At 38.6% G+C, this 25,323-nt stretch overlaps 1 protein-coding gene, 1 long non-coding RNA gene and 1 pseudogene across 2 annotated transcripts; all 3 read left to right on the top strand.

The window, feature by feature from the left end:
* Positions 1-15,659: 15,659 nt before the first annotated feature.
* Positions 15,660-17,898, top strand: LOC136226365 (uncharacterized). Its single transcript, XR_010687705.1, has 3 exons — positions 15,660-16,607; positions 17,416-17,571; positions 17,667-17,898. It is a non-coding gene; the product is annotated as an uncharacterized lncRNA (long non-coding RNA).
* Positions 17,899-17,900: 2 nt separating this feature from the next.
* LOC136227259 (receptor-like protein EIX1) lies at positions 17,901-24,299 on the top strand (annotated as a pseudogene).
* LOC136226364 (uncharacterized) lies at positions 24,299-25,056 on the top strand (the record flags this gene model as incomplete). The annotated part of the gene is made up of 1 exon (XM_066014811.1): positions 24,299-25,056. A coding segment is annotated over one exon (678 nt), but the record flags the coding sequence as incomplete, so codon positions are not given.
* Between the last annotated feature and the right edge of the window lie 267 nt (positions 25,057-25,323).

Here is a 25,323-nt window from a genome sequence, read left to right as displayed (position 1 = left end):
CAGAGTTTCTGGCTAACCAACCCCTGAATGCAGAAGAGGAAGAAGTAAGCTATGATTTCCCCGATGAGCACTTGAACGCAATCGAAGTTATACCGTGGAAAATGTTCTTCGATGGAGCAGTTAATTCGAATGGAGCCGGAGTAGGAGTACTACTTACCTCACCGGAAGGAGAAAGGATCCCGATGGCCAAGAAGTTATCCTTCCCTCTCACTAATAATATGGCCGAATATGAAGCGTGCATTTATGGTTTAGAGTCATTAGCGGCACTGGGAGCATCATATGTCGAAATTTTGGGGTGACTCCAAGTTGATCATCGAACAGGCACAAGGAAACTGGGAAGTGAGGGAAGAAAGGCTACGTCCACATCTAGATCAGCTAGAAGGGTTGGCACAAAGATTCAAGGAGTGTCGTTTCTTTCACATTCCTCGAGCGCAGAACCAGGCGGCAGATGCTTTGGCCACTTTGGTGTCAGTTTGGGACAACCCCCGGAACCTTGCCTCGAAACCGTTGGTATTAAGGAGATCTCACAAACCATGCTACGAGGACGTAATGCTGTTAGGGGCAGATGAAAAATCGTGGTATTTCGATATCGTGAACTTCATGAAAAATGGAACATATCCGGCAGAGTCAGAACCGAGGGATCAAGCAGTGATTAGAAGGTTAGCTCGGCAGTTCGTCATCCACGACGACTTACTTTACAAAAGGCACATCGATGGGTTACAGCTAAGGTGCTTAGATGCGGGAGAAGCCCGCGAGGCGATGGAATCGGTGCATTCAGGAATTTGCGGGGCCCATATAGGAGGAGCGGTGTTAGCAAAGAAAATCATAAGGCAAGGCTTCTACTGGCTCACCATGGAAAGAGATTGTAACGAGTATGCAAAGAAATGCCATGATTGTCAAATCCACGGCGATTGCAGTCATCTTCCGGCCATGGAACTATATGTGCTAGCACCTATTTGGCCATTCGCTGCTTGGGGCATTGACATCATCGGCGAAGTAAGGCCTAACGCTTCAAATGGACATAAGTTTATTGCTGTCGCCATTGATTATTTCACCAAGTGGGTAGAAGCAGAGTCGTTTAGCAAACTGGGATCCAAGCAGATGAGAAAGTTCATTGAAAAACACTTGATCACCAGGTTCGGAGTGCCTCATCACATGATTACGGATAATGGGGTCCAGTTTCAGGGGGAAATAAGAAATCTTTTCCGAGAATATGGCATTGAACATCACAGGTCTTCTCCATACCGTCCACAGGCTAATGGAGCAGTAGAAGCAGCTAATAAGAACCTTAAGAGGATTCTCGTAAAAACGGTGGAATCACATCGGAATTGGCATGAGCAGCTCCCACTCGTATTATGGGCTTATCGCACGACAATTAGAACCTCAACTGGGGCAACGCCATTCTCTTTGGTGTATGGAACAGAAGCAGTCTTGCCGATTGAGATCGAAAAGCGATCGTTAAGAATCGCAGTGGAGGCAGAAATTCCCGAGGCGGAATGGGCGAAGAAGCGATGTGAGCAGTTGGCTCTAGTTGACGAAAAAAGGATGGAAGCACTTTACCATGTACAGTTATATCAAAGAAGGATGGCTCGAGCTTTCAATAAAAAGGTCAAGACCAGCCCTATCAAAGAAGGAGATTTGGTGCTGAAACAGATCCGTGTGACGCACACCGACCCGAGGGGGAAGTTCAGGCCTAACTGGGAAGGACCATTCGTCGTGAAGAAGATACTAAGCAAAGGAGCGGTGAAGTTAACCACAATGGATGGCATGGAATTCTCCGAACCTACCAACCTGGATAGGCTTAAGAAATACTTTTCGTAAAAAAAAAAAAGAAAAATAAAGAAAAATTCCTGATAGGTTGAAAACCCGCAAAGGGCGACTTATGCAACAATAAGGGAAATCCCAATGGGTGAAAACCCGAAAGGGCACTCATTTAAAAATTCCGGGATAGTAAAAGGAGAGGAGAAAAATCATCGGGATCCGAAAACCGAAAGGCGGGTCCTGGTAACAATAGTTATGACTTGAGCAATTACAAAAACAATGTATAAGAGACTAAGTATTTCTGTTGTTTGTAAATAAATAAAGGCATGAATATATTTGACGAGAATGATTGGAATCATCATAATCTACTGAATGCATGGTAATATGAATCACGAGTTATACATTTCCTATCCTACTTTTCACAGAAAGCCTACCTACTATCCACCCCACTCCCTATACATCAGCTATACATCTGGGAAACTCTAATAAAAGCTACAAAGCAATAATGAAAGCTACAAAGCAATACATAACGAGCCTAATACGGAGGGAAGTCCCAATAGTCCTCAAAATCTCTCAGGTGTGATGCCCGCTCCGCAGATAGTGCCTCCTCGGCAGCACGCGCTCTCTCATCAGAAACTCGCGCTCTCTCATCAGAGGCGCGTGCTCTCTCATCAGCAGCTCGTTCTCTCTCCTCTGCAGCAAGGCGCCTGATCGACTCATCACGCGCCCTCTCCTCGACGGTAAGGTGACCCTCAGTCTCCCGTCGCATCATCCCTGACCAGTGATCATTTCTCTCCTGATACACCTGACCAACCCGGGCGTCGGCCTCCCTCACCAACTCGCTCTGCCTCCGCTCGTGGGCATGCAGATCACTCTACAGAAAAAGAAAAAAAAGAACAGATAAAAAGCAGCATAGGCCAAAAACATAAATCATACATACATGCATACATTCCACTACACTAAAGTAAAGTAATGATACATACCAGGTGATCGGTGCAGCGCAAGATGAGGCGATCTCGTAGGTAACCAGACAGCCCCACGTAATCTGTACAAGTCTCCCTCGTGGTCAGAGAAGCGTCTGAGGGATCAAATGGGACCCTCGAGGAGAAGACAGGAGGAGCCGCCTCGAATCCCGCATAAGCTGCCCCGGACTCGTCATAGCAAATCGTGGCATAATCTCTCCCGTAGTCTGGTAGGGGCACGCCTAGGGAAGACCTCTCCGGTCGGGCAGCGCTGGAGGACTCGCCGACGTAGTAGGGCTGCTCGCACACAGGCGTCTGAGCTCGAGTACCGTCAAAGAAATCAGATAAATGGGCACTCCTCCAGGACCCCTCCTGCAAAAAAAAACACAATAAAAACCCCTAAACATCTCATGAATGAAAGGTAAAATAAGAAGGGGGTGGAACCACTTACCGGGACCTCCTCCTGACCGAAGACTGCCGCGACAGCCTCCCTCGAAAATACATCTGCCACCGGATCCACCTCCATCGCTGCCGCTGGGGCATCCCTCGCGCTCAGCAGAGTAGATAAGTAAGGCTCACGGCCCCCGACGTGAATCCACACCGCTCTACCAACAAACCGACGGGTCAAGTCCCGATGAACGGTCGATAAGGGCATGGTCCGCACCGCGAACATAGAGATGGGGATCTCACCCGGTGTCCAGTGAGCATCCCTAACTCCAGTGATGCCTCGATCCCCTAAATACCATGCCCGCACGCAGGGGCCGGTGAGCACACACTGCTGCTCCTGGATCATCGATACATATGTATAATCGGGGGCGAAGTCGAGGTCGTCCCACCTGAACTTAATCTAAAAAATGCACAAAGAGAAAGTCAGAAAGACTCAAACAAAAACCGAGCATGATTAGGCAAAATCTACCTGTGTGAGGGTCAGCGAGTCGATCCAATCTAGGAGCCGTGGCACCGTCCGACTCCTTTCGGCGCTCAAGTCAAAATCCCTCCATCGAGTCATGAAAGGCGGCCTCGGTACTCTCGGTCGAGATCGAGACCGGCTGGGAAGGATGTGCCTCTCATACGCCCACACCTGCAGTAAAAACAAGGACTAGGAGTGTGAAAAACGCGAAGAAGATAAAACGGGCAAGTCAAGAAGGCGTCACGTACCAGCAGAGCAAAGGTGTAACCACCGAAATCCTTGCGCTTCCGGCAAGTCAGATCCAAAAACTTGTAGAGAAAGGTTAAGCCTGCCCCCGCCCAATCGTAGGAAGCCGCTGCATCCAAATCGCTGAGTGCCTGAATGAGACCCGCATGTACCTTTCCACCCTTCGTGCGGAAAATCGTCTCACTCAGAGTATACACTAAGAAGCTGCGAACCGCCAAGTCGGTATCGTCTGTCTCGCAGAAATCTCGCCGACTCAAGAGGCTCGCGGTGGAAATAAACTTCGCTGGAGTAGATTTGGCGCAAAGACGAACTCCCGGTCCAATCAAGGCATCGAGCCTAGCAAGGTCGACCCGTGGTCGCATCATATCGAAATGGAAAGGGGCGGGAGTGTTGCTCCCTCGCAATCCTATCAGCAGTGAGAAATCTCTGGGCGAGATGGTCATCTCCCCAAAAGAAAGGTGGAAGGTGTGGGTCGAGTCAATCCACCACTCACATAAGGCCCGTAGGCCGAAACGATCGCATACCCCGTTGGTGCGGGGCAACGCTGCAATAAAAGGCTCGAAGCCCAACTCACGCACGCGGGCTCTCGCCGCGGCACCTAGCCTATCGTACCACGAGTGAATCTCGGCGGTGGTCCCCAAAATCTCAATGAACTAAAAAGAACAAGACAAGAAAATTTAAATACAGCTCCTAAAGCATGCAATTGATAAGAACGCGTTAAGACTAGGTATTCTTTCATAGAGACATCCGGTCAGTTAGGACCAATTTTCTGTAAAAATCTCTCCTGTAGGGTCATTCACGTAGGGTTTAGTCAATTCTTTAATCCACCCTCATCTGCGGGGACGAGGAGCATAGATTAGGTTTTACTATTTACGTGCATTAGTTAAGTTTTTACTATTCACGTGCATTAGCTAAGTTTTTACTATTCACGTGCATTAGTTAAGTTTTTACTATTCACGTGCACTATTCATGTTTTCACTATTCACGTGCACTATTCACGTGCACTATTCGCGTTTTCACTATTCACGTGCATTTGCTAAGTTTTTACTATTCACGTGCACTATTCACGTGCACTATTCATGTTTTTACTATTCACGTGCACTATTCACGTTGTTTGTACCGTTAGCATGCATAAATTTATAGTGTCACTATTCACATGCATATAGCGCGCATTCTTACAAAAATAAACAGGTGTTACTTGTGAATAAAGGAATTCACGTTTTCTAGCTAAAGTCCTCTAAGGTAGTCTAAGGGTTAGCATGCAAATCATGTTCGGATAGGAATGCTAAAGCCTAGAGTTCGAATCAAATAAAAGTGAGAAATTACTTACCTCGTTGCAGCGTGTCCTGCTCAAATGCGTCGTAGGGTCGTGGAAGGTATCCACTCTATCCAGGTTTACGTAAACCTCGTCCATGCCTCTAGTGCCATCCCATTCATCTAAATCCATCCCGAGAATAATCCAAATTGAAGTCTAGTGAGAGAAAGAAGAGAGAGAAGGTGTGGGGTTGAAATGAAACCCCACCACCTTATATAGGAAAAGGGAATGACATTCCCGTAAATAGTGAAAGAAGTACGATTTGACATAAAGGTAAAAAGTAAATAATTAATTACTAGGTGCACAGACCTCCGATTTGCAGTCCGTTTCAGCCTGCATTTCTCTCAGACAACGACCAACATTGCCAAGATATGAACTCCAGACAACAGTCAATTTTTACGGAACAGTGACACCAGTCAAAATACAGACAACAGTCAACAGAAAAATAATCGTTAGTCTATATCATTCCAGACTAAAATACGTCCCCATTAAACCTCCGAGATGCTAGCTCCAGTAAGAAAATACAGACAACAGTGTTGTAGAAGAATCTAGAGACAATCCCCGCTTTTGAGCCATCTTACTCACGGTCGCAGACCGGAGGTTCTTTTGAGCCATCTGACTCACGATCGTAGATCGGAGTTGCTTTTGAGCCATCTGACTCACGGTCGCAGACCGGAGTTACTTTTGAGCCATCTGACTCACGGTCGCAGACCGGGGTTGCTTTTGAGCCATCTGACTCACGGTCGCAGACCGGAGTTGCTTTTGAGCCATCTGACTCACGGTCGCAGACCGGAGTTGCTTTTGAGCCATCTGACTCACGGTCGCAGACCGGAGTTGCTTTTGAGCCATCTGACTCAAGGTCGCAGACCTGAGTTGCTTTTGAGCCATTTTACCCGCGGTCGTGGACCAGGGTCGCTTTTGAGCCATCTTACTCTCGGTCGTAGACCAGAGTTGCTTTTGAGCCATCTGACTCACGGTCGCAGACCGGAGTTGCTTTTGAGCCATTTTACCCGCGGTCGTGGACCAGGGTCGCTTTTGAGCCATCTTACTCTCGGTCGTAGACCAGAGTTGCTTTTTAGCCATCTTACTCAAGGTCGCAGACCTGAGTTGCTTTTGAGCCATTTTACCCGCGGTCGTGGACCAGGGTCGCTTTTGAGCCATCTTACTCTCGGTCGTAGACCAGAGTTGCTTTTGAGCCATCTTACTCAAGGTCTCAGACCTGAGTTGCTTTTGAGCCATCCCATTAACGGTCGTACACCGAAATTGCTTTTGAGCTATTCTTACCCATAACCAACGTACGCTAGATTCCGAGAAAAGAACATTCATCGACGGCCATTCCAAAGGTGACGATGGAAGGAATCAAAGGACGACACCGGAACACGCAGCGTGAAGGTCAGGTATGCTCCCTCCTACTCTTTACGTGTCTTTTACTTTTATATGTTTCACATTGCATGTGTTATGTTAGCAAAAAACGTTTTCGAAACATACACATCACTGTCAAAATAGAAAAGTAGGGGCAACTGTAGACACTGAGTCGGAGGACCTGTGACGAAAACCTGAAAACAAGACGGTTGAAGCAATTGATTCCGGAAGTTTTGAAAAACAAAAAAAAAATAATATAAAGAATAATAAGCGTATAATAAGGAAAGAAAATTACGGCGGGTCGCTGTTGCCGGTAAGGTGGCTCGCGTATGCTTAGCGGCATGGCGCGGGTGCTTAGCGGCATCCGGCGCGCGGTCGACAATGGTCGAACGCCCGCTCGACGGCACAGGACGTGCGCTCGGCGTCCGTCGGACGCACGCGCCCAACCACGAGTGGCACGTTCTCGACGTCCGAGCAACGCCCGAGTCTGATAGCGCGGGGCACGCTCTCGTTGGCCACTGAGCGTGCGCGCCCGGCAGCGCGTTCTCGCGCATTCGGCGGCCGTAACGTGTGAGCGTCCGACGGTGCGGAATGCGCGCTCGGCGGCCGCGGGGCGCACGCGCCCGACAGCGCGAGGCACGCTTCGGGGGTCGCCGGGCCGGCGCCCAACCACGTCGGGCAAACGCCCAATGAGCGTTGTGCGAGCGCCCAACGTTGGTTGGGCGCGGGCGCCCAACCTTGCGTTGGGCGATCGCCCAACAAACGTTGGGCGGCCGCCCAACAAGCCTTGGGCGGCCGCCCAACGACTTTAGGCGACGCCCAATTTTACTTGGGCGTCGCCCAAAGTTCCGGGATCCGTTTCCCTATATAAGGACACGGATCCCAATGCAAGGGGAGGGGGATTTTTTGGAGAGAGCTTTCTCACTCTAAACATTTTTAGAGAGAGAGAGTGATTTTTTTTGAGAAAAATATATTTTTTTTTCTCAAAAATTCCAAATTTCCTAAAGTTCAATTTTTACTAAATTTTCATTAAAAACGGAAGATCGTGGTTCGTGGAATCAATCGGCTTCGACTGTCAGATACCGAATTTAAGGTATTATCCGAGGACTAGACTCTCTTTTATTTTATTTTATTTATCTTCTTCTCCTATTTATTTTTATGTTATAGTTTTTATTTATTTAGTTATTTATTTATGTTGTCACATTTTATTTAATTAGCGTATTTATTTAATTTTCATTTCATGTTGAATAAAATTCGGTTTTGTTTTAAAGTAAAAAACATCGTTTTGATATCCCAATACGAACCGTGATCCGATAAAAAGGTAGTTCGGGTATCGAAAACGTTGTAATTACAAGTTTTTAATTTAAAATTTTTTTTCAAATAATGATTTGAAATAAAAAACGTCGTTTAGGAACTTCCGTTTTCGACTATGATCCATTTTTGGTAGTTCGGAAATCCAAAACGATTGAATTAGATTTAATTTAAAGCTTTCGAATAAATCTGGAGAATATTGGAGTGCTGCTGTAATTTGTCATTTCTGTCACTAAATACTGTTTACCGACGGATTTTCCGTCGGTAAATCTGCCAAAACGTAAAAGATGTCATTTCAGTCCCTTTTTCTTAACTTTTAAGCTTTTAATCCTTAATATATATATGTATAGTTATGTAATATATGTTTTTCAAATTATTTTAGACCTTTAGTATATGTAATTATTTTAGAATATTTGTATGCTTTTTTTATTATTATTCTATTTTACAATATAAGTATATGTATATATATGTCTTTCTTTTTATTCATTTGGGTTCTATTAGATTCTATTTTGAAGATTATTTACTTGGGTATTTTGGAAAATAATTAATATATATTAGTATATGTTATTTTTGATATTTAAAACTATAATAGATATGTATATATGTAGTTTTGGGATATTTGGATTATTTTAGTGGTTATTGAAGGAAATTATTTTTGGATGAATATTATTTTCTTAGTTATAGGATTTACTTACTATTTTCACATTTTTAAAGTATAGATATATTGTACCTACTATTTTTATATACATATAGTTTCTTTTGTATAAACTTTTATTTTCTTATTCTATTTTTTTGATTTAAATGTATATATATATGCTAGAATTACTTTCTTTATTCCTTTGGACCATTCATGGGTCCATGTTTCAAATGAGCTTTATTTGAGTATGAGTCTTGGTTTAAATGGGTTTATTATTACAAGTATAATAGGTAGAGAGTCCATTAAATAAGAGAGGAAAATAAATCACAAAAAGAGAGCTTTCAATATAATTATTTAAACTAATGAATTTTTAGAGTTTCCTAATGTAAGCAAATAGAGTTGTTTTTGTTAACATTTCAAATCATTTCTCAAAACACCACGTCTTAAAACCTTAGTCCGTTCCAACGGCGGATTAAGCGAACATTGTAATTAAAATCGTTTTCTTTGTGAATAATAGAGTTTTTGAATTATTTTCTAAAAGGGTTTGTACAAAATAAAATTGACTTGTATGTTTAATCATGTTTTCCTATTAAAAGGTTTTTATCCTAACGTTTTCAAACACTCGACTCGTTCCAACGGCGATTCGGGTGAACTTCATCAAGCGGGGTTTTAAAACGCTCCTAAATCGTTCCAACGGCGATTAAGGTGCGAACCATGTAAATGAACTCGTTTTGGGGAAATGAGTTAGCATAGAGTAAACACACAACATGACATTTAAACAAAGTCGTAAACCACTTCTTTCTTCCCCCTTCTCTGTGTATGTATAATATAAATGGGTGATTCTTTACTAATGTGGCTTTCCAATAATATATGCTCAAAACGGTTTCTAAAAAGAGAAAGAAAAGGTTTCAAATGAATTTTAAACTTAAAGAAGTATACGATTAGTCCGTTATCGCCTAACATGCTGAGTAGGAGGCCGGTGGTTCATAACCGGGCGATGTCGGGGTGCCTAGTAGCCTTTCTCCGGAAAGGAGCTAGCCTTCTCGGCTCGTATCTAAGTTTCCCGAACCCACACCGGTCTCCCGCAAGGGATCGGTGTTCATTTTCCCATTCGTGGGTGGCGACTCTTCCATATCTCCGAGCTCCGGTCCTGCCGAGCAGCTTGATTCCACGATTGGTTGCTTTCGGCGCCAATCACCGCTTATGTCGCCATGAGGTTGTCCACCCCCCGGTCCGCCCGGGAGATTAGGCCGCGGCACCTCGTCTAACAGCCGTTCTCATAGCCATGGAATTGGACATCTGCATTTGACGCTTAGTTCATTTTCTTTTTTTGTTTGTTTTTCATTTCTCTAAGTCTATTGCTGTGGGCCTCTCATTCCTTCCAAATTGTTGGATCCTGCGGTTGAGGATTATCAATTAAACTTTTAATCACAAATTAACCAACGTGCTATATCGATTGCATCGGACATATAATTTTTTCCATGGATCCTTCTAGCTCTCCTGACCTGGACGGCTGCACCAGTTAATTCTTTCAGTCCTATTGGAGCATTGTGGGTAGTGATGTGTGTAAAATGGTTCACTGGTTCTTTCAGCATGGGGAAATCTCTAGTGGGCTGAACTCAAGCTTGATGGCACTTATCCCCAAGATCCCTGGAGCCTCGAGAATTGACCAGTATAGGCCGATTGTTATGAGCAATTTCACATTCAAAATTATCTCAAAGATCTTAGCTGATAGGCTTGCCATTATTGCTAGCCGAATTGTTACAGAGAATCAATTTGGATTCATCAAAGGGCGTCAAATCCATCAGTGCATTGCAATCGCTTCAGAAGGTGTCAGTCTCCTGAATAAAAAATGTTTTGGAGGTAACATGTGCCTGAAGGTGGACATTAGGAAAGCTTTTAATACGTTAAACTGGCAATTTCTGCTTGAAGTTCTAAAGTCGTTTGGTTTTTCCTCTCAATTCATTGATTGGATTCATGCGATACTCTCATCGGCTCGTATCTCGATTCTTACTGCTAATGGATCTGCTGGGTATTTCTCTTGTTTTCGAGGGGTAAGACAGGGAGATCCGCTTTCTCCTCTTTTGTTTGGTTTAGCGGAGGACTTTCTTAGCCGTTTTATCAATGCTCAAGCCTTGCGTGGGTCGCTATCTCTGATGGGTTATTCTACTTCTTCTGTAATGCCTTTGCACTTGTTGTATGCAGATGATATTTTAGTTTTTTTTGCAGGGCGAACATCTCAAACATCCAAGCTCTCATGGATATTTTTGATTTATATAGCTCTCTATTTGGACAATTGGTGAATTGGCAAAATTCTGAGATTTTTTTCGAGGACTCAGTTTTACTCAAACGTCGGAGCCGACTGGCGGGTCTAATTGGAATCAAAATTGGATCTCTCCCGTTTAATTACTTGGGCGTTCCTCTTTTTCAAGGGATCCCTAGAGCTAAATACCTTGCAGCGGCTGCTGATAGAATTATTCTCTCTTTCTCGCGCTGGGCGGGGACGTCTCTCTCTATGGCTGGTAGGCTGACACTTATTAATTCAGTTATCACTAGTTCTCTGATCCACACCTTTATGGTTTACAAATGGCCTGTGAGTTTGCTAAATCGACTCAATAGACACATGAGGAATTTCATTTGGACGGGTTCATTTTTGTCCAAAAAGCTTGTTACTGTCCCCTGGAAGGTTTGTTTGAAGTCCTTAAAGGAAGGAGAGTTGGGTATTAAACACCTCTCGACTCTTAACTTGGCTATGAGTGGTAAATTAGCGTGGGGCTTTCTTTCCTCTAACTCTTTATGCTTTAATTTGTTGAGGTCATGTTTTCTAAACAGGGCTGGTTTGCCAAGGATTCGGTTGCAGCGACCGTCTGTTTGGTGGTCTATCAAGTCTGCCTATCTAAAGTTACGGGAGAAATGTTTTTGGTCATTTGGATCATCTTCTGAGTTGTCATTCTGGAATTCGGAATGGATTTTGCCACCCCTGGCTGAACATCTTGGGATTTCTATGTCAGACGTTTGAAGCTCATTGATAAAATCTCAGATTTGTACGAAAATGGCAACTGGCGGGATCTCCCAATGCTGGCTAGTCCGTTGCACCAGCGCATCCGGAATATGCATGGAAATGGCTCTGAACATGATTTATGTTTTGGGAGACCTGCGAGTAATGGCCTCTTCACGGTAAAGTTATTCTATCACGGGCTACGTGCTCCTCCGGCTTTGCCTTTGGTTTTTCAGTCAATTTGGAAACCTTTCATTCAGCCGTCACACTCCATGGTTTGCTGACGTGCTTGCTGGGACTCTTTACCAACTCATGTCGTGCTCTGTGCTAGAGGTCTGCTTCTAATTTCTCGCTGTCCGATCTGTTTAACGGCTTATGAGACGAGTGACCACTTGCTTGTTCATTGCCCCTTTGCTTCCCAAATCTGGTTCAGCATATCGGCTTTATTTGGTAGAAGACTTGTACTTGATTCTTCTCTACAAACCCTCTTGCAACACGCCTTCTCCCACAAGTTCAGCTCGCAAGTCCTTTCCCTCTAGCAGACCGCGCTTGTCAATGCTGTTTGGACGATATGGTTTGTAAGAAATGATGCTATTTTTGAGAGCAAGCCTCCAAACATTCATGAGGCATTACGCTTTCTTTGGTCTGCTATTCGTAGCTCTGATAGAATCAGCAAGGGTTCGGTATGGAATTCTGTTGTGGAGTTATCAATTCTCCATAATCTCAGGTTAAACGCTCGTCGTCATAGGGCCCCTCGAATCATTGAAGTTAAATGGCAGCCCCCTCCGTCTGATTGGATTAAAGAGAACACTGATGCCTTTGTGATCTCGGGTAGAGCTGGTTGCGGTGTGGTTTTTCGAAATAGTCTGAGGCGTCCTCTTGGGTCATTTGCCTTCCCCATTGATTGTGCTTTGGTAAACATGGCGGAATTGCAAGCTGCTATTTTTGCAGTTTCGATTGCGAGTTCACGTGGCTAGACTTGTCTCTGGATTGAAAGTGACTCGACTTACGTTATTCGAATTTTCTGTACCCGTGCACAGATCATTCCCTGGACAATGCGAGTGGATTGGTTAAATTGTTTGGATTCAATGATGCATATACATGTGGTTGTCTCCAGGGGCGGCTCCAACATTTTGGATGCCCTAGGCGGCTTTTGTAGTCTTCTTTTTCTGCAAATCTAAATTTAGAGCCCGTTTAATTTATCTGCTATTTGCTTGTGATGTTTTTTGTTTGTTGTTAGAAAATATTTTCTGTTTTTGTAAAAAAGCTACTTTTCATGTATACAAGGGAAACATGAGGTTCCTAACCAAACACATATAACTCTATTTTTTAAAGTGAAAATGCAAACATGACGTGAAAAGTAGTTAAACAAACACTCCCTTAGTAAATATAAAGTTTAATGTTGTTTAAGAAATATTAAATACCAAATAGTTAAATGAGTATGTCATTAACTTCAGTTCACAATCATATATTAGTCTTGATACATTAAACAAAATCACCTTAATCTAAAAAGTTATTATTCTTCTCATTTTTTTTAATATGCAAACTCTTTAATTAAATTATTACAATCAATTTAACTACTTTTTTTTTTTCAATGAACAACATGATTAAACCGTCTTTTGTGATACAGTTGATCGAAGACAATTTTTTTAACTTCATCTTGAAGAAATTTTTTTCGATAGTAGCAATTGTCAAAGACCAACAAAATGACTTAATGAAATTAAAAAAATATATTGAGAAAAAGTAAGAATAAAACTAAATAATATATTAAAATTTGACGAACATTGACGTATTAGTAGATATTTAAGCACTAATTAAATTTGATAAAAAAAACTAATTGAAGTATTAATGTGTCAATAAAGAACTGGAAAAAAATTAGATGTTAAAAATAAAAATAATGTAAGTAACAGGTAATCAAAAGCCAACAAAAACAAAAAGAAGTTAAAAAAAGAAAAGAACCAAATTAAATTCTTCTTAGATAATTCAGAACTTTTACTTAAATTAAATTTTAATTTCAATAAAAGAATCTATATATAATATAAAACAGTAACGATGGAACTGAGGTGTCACTTTCTCATTTTTTATTGATAAAAAACATAATATAATATATAATATTTTAATTTTAATTATATTATTATATTTATCTATAAAAAGATTATTTTATTCATACTATATCTAAGAGTTTTACATAATTTAAATTAATCCTTAAAATCTCTTTAATTCTCTGCATATCTATATCTAAAAGTTCTACAGAATCTAAATTAATCCCTAAAATCTGTCCAATTCTCTGCATATCTATATATAATATAAAACAGTAACGATGGAGCTGAGGTGTCACTTCCTCCTTTTTTACTGATAAAAAACATAATATAATATATAATATTTTAATTTTAATTATATTATTATATTTATCTATAAAAAGATTATTTTATCCGTACTATATCTAACAGTTCTACAAAATTTAAATTAATCCCTAAAATCTCTCTAATTTTCTGCATATCTATATCTAAAAGTTCTACAGAATCTAAATTAATCCCTAAAATCTCTCTAATTCTCTGCATATCTATATATAATCTATATCTATATATAATATAAAATAGTAACGATGGAGCTGAGGTGTCACTTCCTCATTTTTTACTGATAAAATATATAATATAATATATAATATCTTAATTTCAATTATATTATTATATTTATCTATAAAAAGATTATTTTATCCGTACTATATCTAAGAGTTCTACAGAATTTAAATTAATCCATAAAATCTCTCTAATTCTCTGCATATATATATCTAAAAGTTATACAGAATCTAAATTAATCCTTAAAATCTCTTTAATTCTCTGCATATTTATCTATATATAATATAAAACAGTAACGATGGAGCTGAGGTGTCACTTCCTCATTTTTTACTGATAAAATATATAATATAATAAAATATATAATATATAATATATTAATTTTAATTATATTATTATATTTATCTATAAAAAGATTATTTTATCCGTACTATATCTAAGAGTTCTACAGAATTTAAATTAATCCCTAAAATCACTGTAATTCTCTGTATATCTATATATATAATATAAAACAGTAACGATGGAGTTGTGGTGTTACTTCCTCCTTTTTTACTGATAAAAAATATAATATAATATATAATATATTAATTTTAATTATATTATTATATTTATCTATTAAAAGATTATTTAAATTAAATGTGAAAATAAAATAATAATATTTAATTGATATAGTACCTTTATATCATTAATTGTAATTATTAAATTATATTTTTATTAATATTTATATATTAAGATGAATTCGTGCATCACACGGGTCAAAAACTAGTAAAAGTATAATAACTCTATTAGGGAAATAAGAGTTCAAATAAAATTAGGGGGAAAAAAATCAATGTCAGGATTTAGGGGAATTGGGGAGATCGAAGAAAAATGGGTAGATGTTAGCTTATTTGGTGTAGATAGCAACATGGTTCTAGAAAGAAAAAGGAAAGGTTATTGATTTTTATTTTTAAAATTAGTGATCGTATATTTGGATTTTTAAATTGAAAAGTAGAGAAAGTCCAACTATGATGAAAGTGGTGTGTTTAGGGACAAAATAAAGCTGAAACATATTTATTATTAAATAAATAAAAATTATATAGGAGTATATTAATGTACGTGGCTTAATAAATTGAAATATGAGGCGCTCCATTGAGGGAGGCTCTAGGCCACCGCCTAGGAGTCCTCCCCTTGGAGCCGGCCATGGTTGTCTCCCATGTGTTCCGTGAAGAAAATCAGGTGGCGGATGCTCTTGCTAATTACGGACGTCTGGTCTCGGATTTGCAAATGCGGAATACCCTTCCAGACTTCTGCTCCCTTTTAGCCAGAGATAATGCCTTTGGTAGGGATATGTTTAGATTTTCTTAAAGCATTCTTTGTACTGGATTCATATTTTTTCATCTCTTCATTTATATATCTTGGATCTTTGCCTTTTCGGGGATGCCAACCTAGTTGGGATGTCCGTTGGGCTAGGTCCGTATTTTAATATAAAAAAATGTTCACTTACATTTTTTTAGTATCACAGTTGGCGATGATGTGATGTTGAGATGTCAACTAATCACCTTAGGTTAAAAAGTGATCGAAACATGTTTAAAGTGACTCGATTAGAACAAAAATAACTCAAGTGATTTTATTGAGAAAAATTAAATTTTTGTAACATATTGGATATATTATCCAAACTTTTATGACCGTCCATCCTAATTACCCCGGGTTAAATGCATCGTTGGCCACTGAACTTATATGGTTGTCTCAAAATAGTCAATCAACTTTAATTTGTCTTAATAAAATCACTTAACTTTGAGTTTTGTCTCAATTAGGTCACTCCGACAATTTTAGTAGTTAAAGTGCATCAGAATGATGCCATGGTTGACACGTGAGCATGAGTTAACTCAGATTTCTAACTGAAATGATATGTCGCAATCATATGTCGATTATTTTTATGAAAAAAAACTAAATTTTGTTTTTTTTTCATAAAAATAACTGACGCGTGGCTGTAATGTGGCACATACGTGGATGTCATATGTCGTTTTAGTTAGAGATCTGAGTTGACTCGTACTAATGTATCACTCGTGTCATCATTCATATCTCTTTTTAATCAATGAAATCGTGGCCTAATTGAGACAAAACTCAAAATTGAGTGATTTTATCGAGACAAAACTCAAAATTAAGTGATTTTATCGAGACAAATTGAAGTTGAGTGACCATTTTAAGACAATCATGTAAGTTTTACAGTGATCAATAATGAACCCTAATTACCCCTAAAAAGTAGGTGAAATAGTTGTGGCGGTGAGGGAGATACTATTACCGGCAGTGGCGACGGGAAATGAACTGGGCTGAAGCAAGCTTAATCAGAAAAATAATTAAAGAAAACATAAATTTGATTTAATTATTGAGGAGAAGCAGTTAGAGAGCAAGACAATCAGAAGCATAGCGAGAAATGGGGTTCAAGTCTTTGACATAAGTCCTGAAAGAAAGTAGCTGTGCAGTGCAGAGCCTCAAGGAGCGCGCAGAAAAGGAGTTATTAGAATGGGAAGCATAACATCTTCTTCACAGGTTACTTCTTGTCTTGTATTAAATCTGCATCTTATTACAAAACCTCTCCATAAATTTGAAGGGAATTCACTTCAGCAACAGAGCCAAATACTGGGGCCAATTGACAAAAATTTAGTAAAAATCAAGATTTTTTTGGGGATTAAGCATCGGGGACGAACACATCGGTCGCCGATGCCATCCCTGCGGGGGGGGGGGGGGGGGGGGGGGGGGGCATCCATGACCCCTATCCCCTGCCCCTAAATTTACAAATAGTTTCATAGGAGACATTCATATTTCATAGAACAATAAGCCTTTCAAATTTCTGGAGAGGTTTTGTAATAAACCCAGCATATGAATCATTTATTTACTTATTCATTTGACATTCTAGTATGGAATTATAAGGACAATTCATGTTAGCCGGTGCAGAATCATTTCGGGACTAATGTTTTGTTGTTGTTTGTCGTCATTAATTAATGGTATATTTGAGGGTGGAATGTTGGCGAATTAGACAAATTTCAGACATCATTTACCGAGTCCTCTCTTTAGTAATTAATCATGTTTATCTTGTTACCAAAGACACATCTATATACATAAAACAATTTATCACCTATTTTGCTTGTGCTGGACAAGAAGAATTTAAAATCCATATATTTCATCAAGTTTAAAGACATTCAAAAAATGCAAATCTTTGTCTAAATCAACTTGTATGCAACCAGTGCGAGCTAAAAAATCTATATTTTGTAATGTTTGAAATTTATCCAACTTATGAACGATAGACCCTTAATTATTAGTTAGAAAATAAAAGAAAATATCATTTTTTTAAATGTAGGACCTTCAACTCTTAATGACCGTAGCATCATATTTGAATGGTATGCATCAGCATTAAAGAGAATACAGTTGGAGCAAATTTCTTGGAAGAAGATTCAGACAAGCAACGACTCGAAAATGGACTTTGAGTCAAGTTATTTCTACCCCAATTTTCACGGTATGAAAATGGTAATTATGTTCTAGTTCTAGTGAATGAGAGTTGTATAGTGTTCATGAAGAAATCAATGACTCATTTACTCTTAATGACAGTAGCATCATATTTGAATGGTATGTATCAGCATTAAAGAGAATACAGTTGGAGCAAATTTCTTGGAAGAAGATTCAGACAAGCAACCACTCGAAAATGGACTTTGAGTCAAGTTATTTCTACCCCAATTTTCGCGGTATGAAAATGGTATTTATGTTCTAGTTCTAGTGAATGAGAGTTGTATAGTATTCATGAAGAAATCAATGACTCATTTACTCAAAATTACTTTCCTCTTCATTAGTGTTGGCTTCTGTTATGGTTGCATTCCAAGCGAAAGAGAAGCTCTGTTAGAGCTTAAGAACAAGCTGAAAGATCCTTCAAATCGCCTTCAATCGTGGGATAACATTGGAGATGGTGATTGCTGTAAATGGTATGGCGTAATCTGCAGCAACTTCAGTGGCCATATCCTTGAGCTCCGTCTTCAGTCACTTCCCATGGATGAGTATTTTGGCTATGAGGAGCATAACGACTTTGCATATCGCGAATATTGCTCTGAGTACTATGAGAAATCAGCATTTGGAGGCGAGATAAGTTCATCTTTGCTCAATCTTAAGCATTTGAGGTACTTAGATTTAAGCCACAATGATTTTGAATACATTCCAATTCCCAAATTTCTTGGCTCTCTTAGGAGTTTAAGATCTCTTAATCTCTATGGTGCGAGATTTGGAGGAATCATTCCTCATGAGCTTGGAAATCTTTCTAATTTGGTTTACCTTAATCTCAATGGTCATTATCTTTTTAATCGTGTGTATTCTCTTAGTATTGACAGTTTTGATTGGGTTTCTGGTCTTTCCTTGCTAGAATTCCTTGATTTGAGTTCTGTTAACCTCAGCAGCCAATCCAAGTCGGTCCATTGGTTGGAAGTGTCGAACAAGCTTACTTCTCTTGTAGAATTGCACTTGTCAGATTGTCATATTGTTCATATTCCACCACTGCTCGTAAATCTCAACTTTTCATCTCTTTCCGTTCTTGATTTGTCTAAAAACTCTTTTCTTGAATCTTCAATTCCAGATTGGGTTTTTGGTCTTAAGAATCTGAAGACTCTTAATCTAGCATCTAATCCATTTAAAGGACCACTCAGCCATCATCTTCAAAACATGACTTCTCTTCAACAACTGGACCTCTCCTCAAATAATTTCTCTTTGATTCCCAATTGGATTTTTGGTCTTAGAAATCTGATTTCTCTGCTAATCTCTTCCAAGGTCCCATTCCTAGTGAACTTCAAAATGTTTCTTCAATTAAGGAACTTGATCTCTCTTCCAATCGTTTTAATTCCTCAATACCCAATTGGTTGTATGGTTTTAGGCATCTTGAGGTTCTCAACCTTGGTGTAAATTCATTGTCAGGTAAAATTTCCAGTGCCATCCAAAACATGACCTCTCTCACCAACCTTGACTTGAGTAAGAATGTAGAATTTGAAGGCGGAATTCTATAATCCTTCAAAAATTTTTGCCTTTTGGAATCATTATCTTTCTCAGGAACCAAATTAAGCCAGGAAATGAATGATATCCTTAACATTCTTTCCGGTTGTTCTTCAAATCTGCTCGAGTCATTGCATCTATCCGATTGCAAATTATCTGGCAATTTGACCAATCAACTTGGCATTTTTAGGAATTTGATAGACCTTCGTCTGTCAAATAATTCCATTTCAGGTTCGATTCCATTGGCATTAGCAGAATTGAAGTCCTTGAGATTTTTATTGCTTGACCATAACAAATTGGATGGAACTTTTCCTGCAGCCCTTGGAGGGCTTGCAAAACTAGAGGATTTAGATATTTCTTACAATTTGTTGGAGGGAGTTGTCTCTGAAATGCATTTTGCACATCTTACAAACTTAAGAACGTTGTATGGATCCATGAATCAGTTGAGTCTGAGAGTTAGTTCGGATTGGACTCCACCTGTTCTTCGTCTTCAGGCATTACAATTAGGTGGTTGGGACATTGGAGATCGGTTTCCAGGGTGGTTTCACACACTAAAAGATATGAAAATTTTAGATTTGTCAAACTCCAGTATTTCTAGTACTATTCCCAACTGGTTCTGGAACTCTTCCCTCCAATTTAGCTATTTAAATCTGTCACGCAACCAAATTCATGGTGTGATTCCTGATATAAATCTCACTTCTCGTGTAATAGACTTGAGTTCGAATCTTTTTGAAGGTTCATTACCTCGCATTTCAAGCAATATTATGTTCTTAGATTTTTCGAACAATTCATTTTCGGGTTCTATATCCCACTTCATATGTCAGAAGATGCATGAAGTTAAGGATATACGTGTTCTTGATCTTGGCAGCAACCTTTTGACTGGAGAAATTCCAGATTGTTGGTCTAATAACTGGATACATTTGTCATCCTTAAGATTGAGCAGTAACAGTTTTACTGGGAGTATTCCAAAATCAATTGGCAATTTAAAAGGTCTTTATTTCTTGCATCTTTGGAATAATAGCCTTTCCAGTGAATTGCCAATGTCACTTCAAAACTGTGGTCTCTTGAAGACACTTGACCTTGCCAAAAATGAACTGACAGGCCACATTCCAACTTGGCTCTCTACAAGCTTTTCGTCGATGTCGATACTCATACTTGGTGGAAATAAATTTCATGGCAAGATACCAAACGAAATCTGCCAATTGAAATCTTTGCAAATCCTTGATCTTTCTTACAATTCCTTATCTGGGGACATTCCTAATTGTATTAACAACTTCACTTTCATGGCCGTAATCGATTCTCCAGACCAAACGTTCACTTTTGTGTCCGGAAGTGGAGATTGCGGAGATGTAATAGTCGTAGATGATGCTACCATTATGATGAAAGGGAGAACAGTTGAATATGCAAGTATTCTTAAATATGTGAGAATCATGGATTTGTCTAGCAACAATTTGTCTGGAAAGATCCCAGAGGAAATTACAAGTCTTATAAAATTGCAATCTCTGAATCTATGGAATAATTTTCTATCCGGAGAAATTCCCGAGGATATAGGTGCTATATGAGAGGATTAGAAGCTTTGGATTTCTCTAGGAATCAGTTAAACGGAAGAATCCCTAATAAGTATATACGTGCTCTATTATAGTTAAATACTGTATTATACGTGTTATTTTGTAAGAACTGAAATCTACCACGTGCTTAAGGGGGGTGATAAGTATATACGTACTGTATTATAGTTAAATACTGTATTATGGTTAAATAGGAAGTATAGTTAAAATAAGAAGCAATTACGAGTCTTTGTGTTAGACACGGTTTAGAAAGCAATGGGTTTTTCGGTTCCCCTGGTATGTATATATACTTGGTTCTATTCTATTCGTTAATAAGACAACATAGAGTATTTGCACCTAAAGCTTACAAACCCCAACATACAAAATAACACTATTTTAGCATCAACATTTGTGAAATGATGCAATAATAGTCCAGGGTACGTAATAGAACTAAATTGAATTAAAGTGTATAATTTCACAAACATGAAAGCTAAGATGACTGTAGAGTTGGTTTTGCTTATTATTCTGTAAATGTCTCCTATGAAGCTGTTTGTAATAACATTATTTTTTAAAGTATAATATTTCAGTGTGATGGTAGAATTCAATGTTATATAAAAAAAAAGGAAACTAAAGCATTAAAAAAAAAAACTTGAAATTTATTGCAGGTGTGGTTTTTCAGTTTGGTTTTTTTATCTACTAAGTTTGCTTTCCGTTTTAAATATTGAAGTATATTGGTAACATCGGTCAGTTCGGTTTCTATGATAAAATAACCAAATTAACCGAACCAACTGAAATAGAGATTAATTAAATTTATTATTTACTAGTTATCTATAATGAAGAGTTTCTTATTACGATTGGAATGCATCAAGGTTCCGCACTAAACCCATTTCTTTTTGCCATCGTTATGGATGAACTAACAAGTTCACTTCAAGATGGTATACCATGGTGCATGCTGTTTGCAGATGATATTGTGTCGGTTGATGAGACGAAAGAAGGAGTGGAGAGAAAGTTGGAACTATGTAGACAAACTCTAGAATCTAGGGGCTTTAAGTTGAGCCGAAGTAAGACAGAATATTTGGAGTGTAAGTTTAGCGGCCATAAGAGTAGGGAGGCAGAGACAATCACCCTAGATGAGAGAGTTGTTCAGGCCTCAGATTGCTTCCGGTATTTAGGATCTATTATCCAAACAGATGGAGAAGTAGATGGAGATGTTGCTCATAGGATTAAAGCTGGTTGGTCGAAGTGGAAGAGTGCTACGAGTTTCCTTTGTGACCCCGGCATGCCTAATAGATTGAATGGAAAATTCTACCGGACAACAATTAGACCAGCATTGTTATATGGTATGGAGTGTTGGGCAGTGAAACACTGCCACATCCATAAGATGCGGTGGTGGAGATGCGTATGTTGAGATGGATGTGCGGTCATACGAGAAAGGATCGGGTGAGTAATGAAATAATTAGGACAAAAGTAGGGGTCACATCTATTGAGAATAAAATGAGAGAAAACCGACTAAGGTGGTTTGGCCATGTGAGACGTAGAGCGCTTGATGCGTTGGTTAGGAGAACCGAAGAGTGGCAAAGGGATTTAGTGGTGAGGGGTAGGGGAAGACCTAAGCAAACTTGGAGGAGGGTGATCAAAAGTGATATGAGTTTACTGGGAATTGAGGAAAATATGGTAGTGGATAGGACGGAGTGGAGAGAGCGAATTTGTGTCGCTGACACGACTTGATTTCACGGTTTTATATGATGGTTCATGTTAGCCTACCCCGAATCATTTCGGGACTAAGGCTTTGTTGTTGTTGTAGTTATCTATAATGAGTTAAAATTTTCCATTTTCGAATTAATAATTGAATAGAAAAAGTTTGGAAGAATCTTCGATTTTTTATGTTGATGTGTTGTGTTTTCTCGTTTGTGAAGTATGATATCTATTGGCAAAATGTCCATAAAATTAGCCTCTGCATTACTCCACTAACCCTATGTCATGTTTTCCTAGACTTTAGAGATAAGATTGAAGCAAAAAAAAAAAAAACATGGGTAGTGAGTAGTTAAATGGTTGGAAATTACTGCACACGGAAACACCCGTAACTTTTTCGATACAGCTCTGTTTTGGCTCTGTGAGTAGTCCACGAACTCACAAAACCTGGACGAACAATAATCTTAAATTGGATCTGCAAAAATCTGAGTAAAAAAGTGTCAAAAAAGCTGTTTTAATTTTATTCAATAAATACTTTAAACTATACTCTGATAATTTTAAAAAAGGCTTACTGCTTCTCCAGCCCCTTTAACTTGTCCAAATTGGTCATTTTACCCCTCTAACTTATCGAATGTCCTATTTACCCCCTTAACTCTATAAAAATGATATTTCTCACCCCCTTAACTTGTCCAAATTTGTCATTTTACCCATTCTCAACTCATCGAATATCCTATTTACCCCCTTAACTCCATAAAAGTGGTATTTCTCATCACTTATGATCTTATTTACTCTCTTAACTCCATAAAAATTGTATTTCTTATCCCTTTATAGTAGTCAAAAAGTTGAAAAGAGAAAGGACGAATAAAAAATACAAATAACAAGAACATTAATATAAAAAAGTTAAATACATTATATGTAAGGATAATGTACTAAAATAGGCCTATGATTTTTAGGAAAGTATCAATTTAGGTTCCACCTACAAAATAGCATAAATATAGGTTTAACGTTTAAAAAAAGTTATCAATTTAGGCTTCGATAGCGGATTGTAAGGGGTGAAAAATACCACTTTTATAGAGTTAAGGAGGGTAAATAGAACATTCTAAATGGACAAGTTGAGAGGGTGAGAAATACCACTTTTATGGAGTTAAGGGGGTAAATAGGACATTCGATGAGTTGAGGAGGTAAAATGACCAATTTGGACAAGTTAAGGGAGCTGTAGAAGTATTAGGCCTTTTAAAAAATATATATATATTTCATATCCCGACATACAGTCCCGTTCAATTGGACCCTAATGACCAAATTGTATTTGGACCTTCACCGTTAGATTAATTCTATAACATAATCATACGGTGTTAAAATTTACAGATTAAATATTATTTAACTGATTGTTTTTCTTTTTTAATACATTAATCTAATAAAGTATTTCTAACAATAAGCAGACTACCTCCTTCTTTGTTCCCTCTGCTTCAGCAACTTCAATCTTCCAATTTTTTCATAGTTCTTCAAAAAACAATCAGTTAAATAATATTTAATCTGTAAATTTTAACACCGTATGATTATGTTATAGAATTAATCTAACGGTGAAGGTCCAAATACAATTTGGTCATTAGGGTCCAATTGAACGGGACTGCTATGTTATAGAATTAATCTAACGGTGAAGGTCCAAATACAATTTGGTCATTAGGGTCCAATTGAATGGGACTGATATACAAGTTATGCGAAGGTTATGCTTTATTTTAAATCAATTTAAAAATGTGATTAGTCAGTTTTGGAGTTATATATGTATACTTAGAAAATCATAATTTAGTTGAAAAGTGTATATATTATTACTTAAAGCATGCTCAATAACCGAAATCTGTTCTTCAACGTCACCTCCAAAGCCTCAAACTTGCAATCCACTTCCTCCTCCCCTTATTTAATCTTATAAACATATCCACACAGATATATCCAATTAAAAGAATGAATTATGGTTCCTGATCCCATAGAATCCTCAATAAAAACCCTAATCAAAACCTGGAACAGAAGGCAAAATGGAAACTCTTCTTAAACCCAGCAGCAACACAAGAACAAGGATTCAACAGCAATAGAGCAGAATGGAGAAACAAGCTATCAAAGTTCCTTGAATCAAGTCCAATTAGAGTTGCAGCAATTGTTCTAATTATAGTAGATCTAATACTGACTGTTCTTGAACTATCTTCTTCTATAATATCTTGTTCATCACCACCAGAAAATGAGAATACTACTGCATCATGGTGGTGGCACTGGGTGGGAATAGGGATACTGAGCCTGCTGTGTTTAAAGGCAGTGGCGGAGGCAGTGGGGCTGGGGGGTGATTTCTTTAGACGGCCATGCTATGTGGTGGATGGGGCATTTGTGATTGGGGCTTTGGTTTTGGAAGCTGTTTTGGAGAGGAAAGGAGGGGGGTTGCTTGTTGTGGTTAGTTTGTGGAGAGTTGTTAGGGTTGTTGGAACTGCTTTTGAGTTGAGTGATGAAGCTATTCAAGCTCAGATTCAACAAATTATCTCCCAGTTTCAACTACTTAGAGAGGAAAATACTAGGTTATTGGTAGAAATTGCTGAAAAAGATGTTTTAATTCATAACTTAGAGGAGATAATACACAACTTAAACCCCTCTTCTTCTAATCATGTAATTATATAAATTTTTTTGTAATTTATTTCTTTTTTATATAGGAAAAGTAATTTTATTCCCAACGTTATAAATAGTATAATTTATATCATTATTAATGAAATCTCCATGATAGATAAGAATATGTATTAGGGTCAATTCTAAGAAAAAATTCCATGGTTACATTTTTTGTTGTCAATTGAATGCCCGTGTTTCTTTATCCAAACAGGGATTGTCATTTTTTTTTATGATCAGAAGATGATTGGAGTTTTTCGTAAGGATTTTAATTTGTTAATACGGTTAAAATGACGGTTGATGATCTCAAAATTGAAAAATTCTAAGAATTGATGATATTGTAAGCAATTTTAATTCTTTAACTT

The sequence above is a fragment of the Euphorbia lathyris genome, chromosome 4 (genome assembly GCF_963576675.1).
Source record: "Euphorbia lathyris chromosome 4, ddEupLath1.1, whole genome shotgun sequence".
In the NCBI taxonomy this organism is placed as follows: Eukaryota; Viridiplantae; Streptophyta; class Magnoliopsida; order Malpighiales; family Euphorbiaceae; genus Euphorbia; species Euphorbia lathyris.
The sequence above is the reverse complement of the archived record's forward strand: the minus strand, read 5'-3'. Positions and strand labels throughout refer to the sequence as shown.